This window comes from Limulus polyphemus, unplaced genomic scaffold (assembly GCF_000517525.1).
Source record: "Limulus polyphemus unplaced genomic scaffold, Limulus_polyphemus-2.1.2 Scaffold1432, whole genome shotgun sequence".
Lineage (NCBI taxonomy): Eukaryota > Metazoa > Arthropoda > Merostomata > Xiphosura > Limulidae > Limulus > Limulus polyphemus.
The window spans coordinates 104,564-107,406 of record NW_013667042.1 but is presented as its reverse complement, the minus strand read 5'-3'; the positions used below and the strand labels follow the sequence as shown (position 1 = coordinate 107,406).

Sequence of the window (2,843 nt, the reverse complement as noted above, 5' to 3'; positions counted from 1 at the left end):
CAGTAACAACAGATAGAGGTTATGACCCCATAATTGTTGACAGAGCTTTCCAGAAAATGAAAATAAACATTTCAAATAGAATACTCTGAATTAACTCCAATAAAAACATCTCAAAATAAGTTCATTAGTATACCATTTTCTCCTGAGATTTTGGAAAAAACTGCTAAAGCATCCTGATTAAAGAGTTATAAAGTAGCATTAATTTCTTAAAACAGAATTGTCAACCATTTAAAAACACTCAAAGATCCTATAAAGATGGAAGATAAAGATGGAATTTACCAAATCAGTTGTAGTTGAAGTAAAATGTACACAGGACAGATAAGAAGGAAATTAAAAATGAGACTGAAAGAACACTAGTATGACATAGAACATGGTAACACTATGTCCTCTACTTTAGCTGAACATTTCTGGAACTGTGATGGTAACTATGGCTGAAGAAATGTAAATATCTTAAGAAATGCACAAACAAATATAGAAAGGAATTTAATTGAGAGTACTTATATGACTAAAAACAGATCTGTGTGTATAAATAGAGACAATGGACCAATCAACATGTCTCATTAGAATACTTAATAATCTTAAGTAATCCCTCATTTACAATTTAATTACCTCCCCTTGTTTCCTGACCATGTTTTTAAAAATGAACTCACCCATTAATGAATATAGGCTAAGCTAACAGTGTAGATACTAGTCCTGATGATGGTAACTGTGTTACCAAAACTAGTCATCTGTAAGTCATAATAAAGATTTTACCTTTCATTGTTCCAAAAAATGTCAGTTTTGTGTTTTTTTACTCCTAATATAGTAGCACAATGTGCCTGAAAAGAAATTACTACTATTTTAGTTACTAGTACCTCATAACTTTTGAAGAGGTTAAATATAGGCCATTGTAAGACTGATTTTACACTAAGTTTACCAGTAATAATAATGACGGACTAGTTTTTTCAGAAATCATGACTTGAGTGTTATAATCCTTTAAAGTACAAAAAATTACTCATTACTCTCAATGCTACTAATGCACTGATCATAGTGGCTAGGACACATATACACATTGTCTTGAGACATTGTTTTAAGATAGGCATAAAAACTAGTTTCATCTTAGCAAGACTAAAAATTAACAAGCACAGGACTATAAAAATGTAATTCATATTCTAAAATTTAGCTCACTAGCTACCACAAACTGTATATTATAATGAAAAAGAAATAGTATCCAACGTGTTTTTAAGCAACTTATGTAAAAGATAATAATGAATTTTTTTTCACAAAATGTAGTTTTTGTTTTTCTAGAATGAAGCTAAATTCATGCAAGTTCTTAAAATAGTGAGATTTGTGGATCATTTGTAAAGATGCCTTGAAACGTTTTTTAGTATATTAAGGTTAGACATCATATCATAAAAATTCTCAGTTAATTTACAAAAGTACTTAAAAGTGATATAATTCTATAAAATCAAGAATTTTAAATTCATTTTATCATTTTGCATTACTGATGTTGTATGAATTTTAATTTGGTTTCAGGGGAAAAAAGTAGAACCACAAGGAAAAGAAAACAAGTTTGCTGATGTAGCCGGTTATTTCTTTTTCCCTTTGCTTCACTTTTATGACAGGTACAGAGATAGTTTTCTTTGAAAATGAGATATTACTAATTAATCTTTTTTTTTGCCACAGTATAAACATTTTTATGTAATTTTAATGCCTGGAAGTTTTGAATACATTAATTTCCAGAATTTGCAGCAGAGGGTTAACTCTTTTATTTACAGTTCTAAGATAATTCTGGAAATACATCTAAAATGTTTGAAGCTACTGATTTTAAGTTACTGATACTACCAGAAATAAGGTGATTTATTTTAAACAAAAATATTACAAAATCCTGAATAAAAATCACTTTCATGAAATGTTTTAAAATAAACATGTCTTCCAATACGCTAATCTTTAAGGAGTTTAGAACAAGAAACAACAGTATAAAACCTAATTCCAAAACAGTACTACCTCCTCTCATCGAAATCTATCTCGACCTTGGTTTGCCCTCTAAGCATTGCTAAGATTTCCAACAGCACACCAGTCTTTTATACCCCTTCATTTTTGCACCATTGTAGCAACGTGCTGATCATGTGACTACCCTCCACTAATCATACTGTGCCATCTATACTAATGCAGGTAGCTCTCTCTACCATTCCAGTACAATCCTCACTTTCTTGATTGGCATTCTGGTATATAGCCATGTGTTTTCACTCATTCTCCATATGACTGCCAAATTTTGATTGTGCTTGATCACATATATATATGAGTTTCAACTTCAAGTTTTGACTTGTGTTTGATTTACATTGTTTCCACTAATTTGTTTTAAAAATGTTTCTGTTTTCCAAATTCTACTTTGTTGATATGACTTCAGATTTAATATGGCAGTTGATAAAATATCTGTCATAAGTAGACAATGGTTCTGACACTAGTCCTTAGATCACAGGGTTGACAATGTTTGCTGGGGAAGTACAGGCTTTAGTTTGCAGGAAGTTCGTGTCTTATGTTAAGCTGACGATTTTTCCTTTCCTGTTATGTTTTTTATGAAGAGGAATATAACTACTATGTGGGAATTTTCTTTCTATTGGACTTTCCACCTGTTACTGCACCTCCACGTAATCTGCTGGTTTAGGTATTGTTCTTTTTTCCCAGGAGACCTGTGGTAAGTTTTTCAGTGTGTATTTCTCATTCCCTCTATGTATATCCATGTTCATTGAGTTTATGTGAGCTTGTGTGGATGGATATACTTTCCACACTCGATAATTTAGGTCATTCATGTCTTCTCTGCTCAGCATTGGGTATGTGAGATTTCTATATTTCTTTTCCCA

The 2,843-nt window shown here is 31.3% G+C and overlaps 1 protein-coding gene across 7 annotated transcripts in view; it reads left to right on the top strand.

The window, feature by feature from the left end:
• The window catches only part of LOC106463532 (telomere length regulation protein TEL2 homolog), a 114,515-nt gene that overhangs the window by 80,069 nt on the left and 31,603 nt on the right, over window positions 1-2,843 (top strand). For all 7 annotated transcript variants that reach the window (XM_022391067.1, XM_022391065.1, XM_022391066.1 and 4 more), the window contains one exon: window positions 1,516-1,604. In XM_022391067.1, coding sequence (XP_022246775.1) covers window positions 1,516-1,604 — 89 coding nt within the window. The remainder of the gene's footprint in view (window positions 1-1,515; window positions 1,605-2,843) is intronic.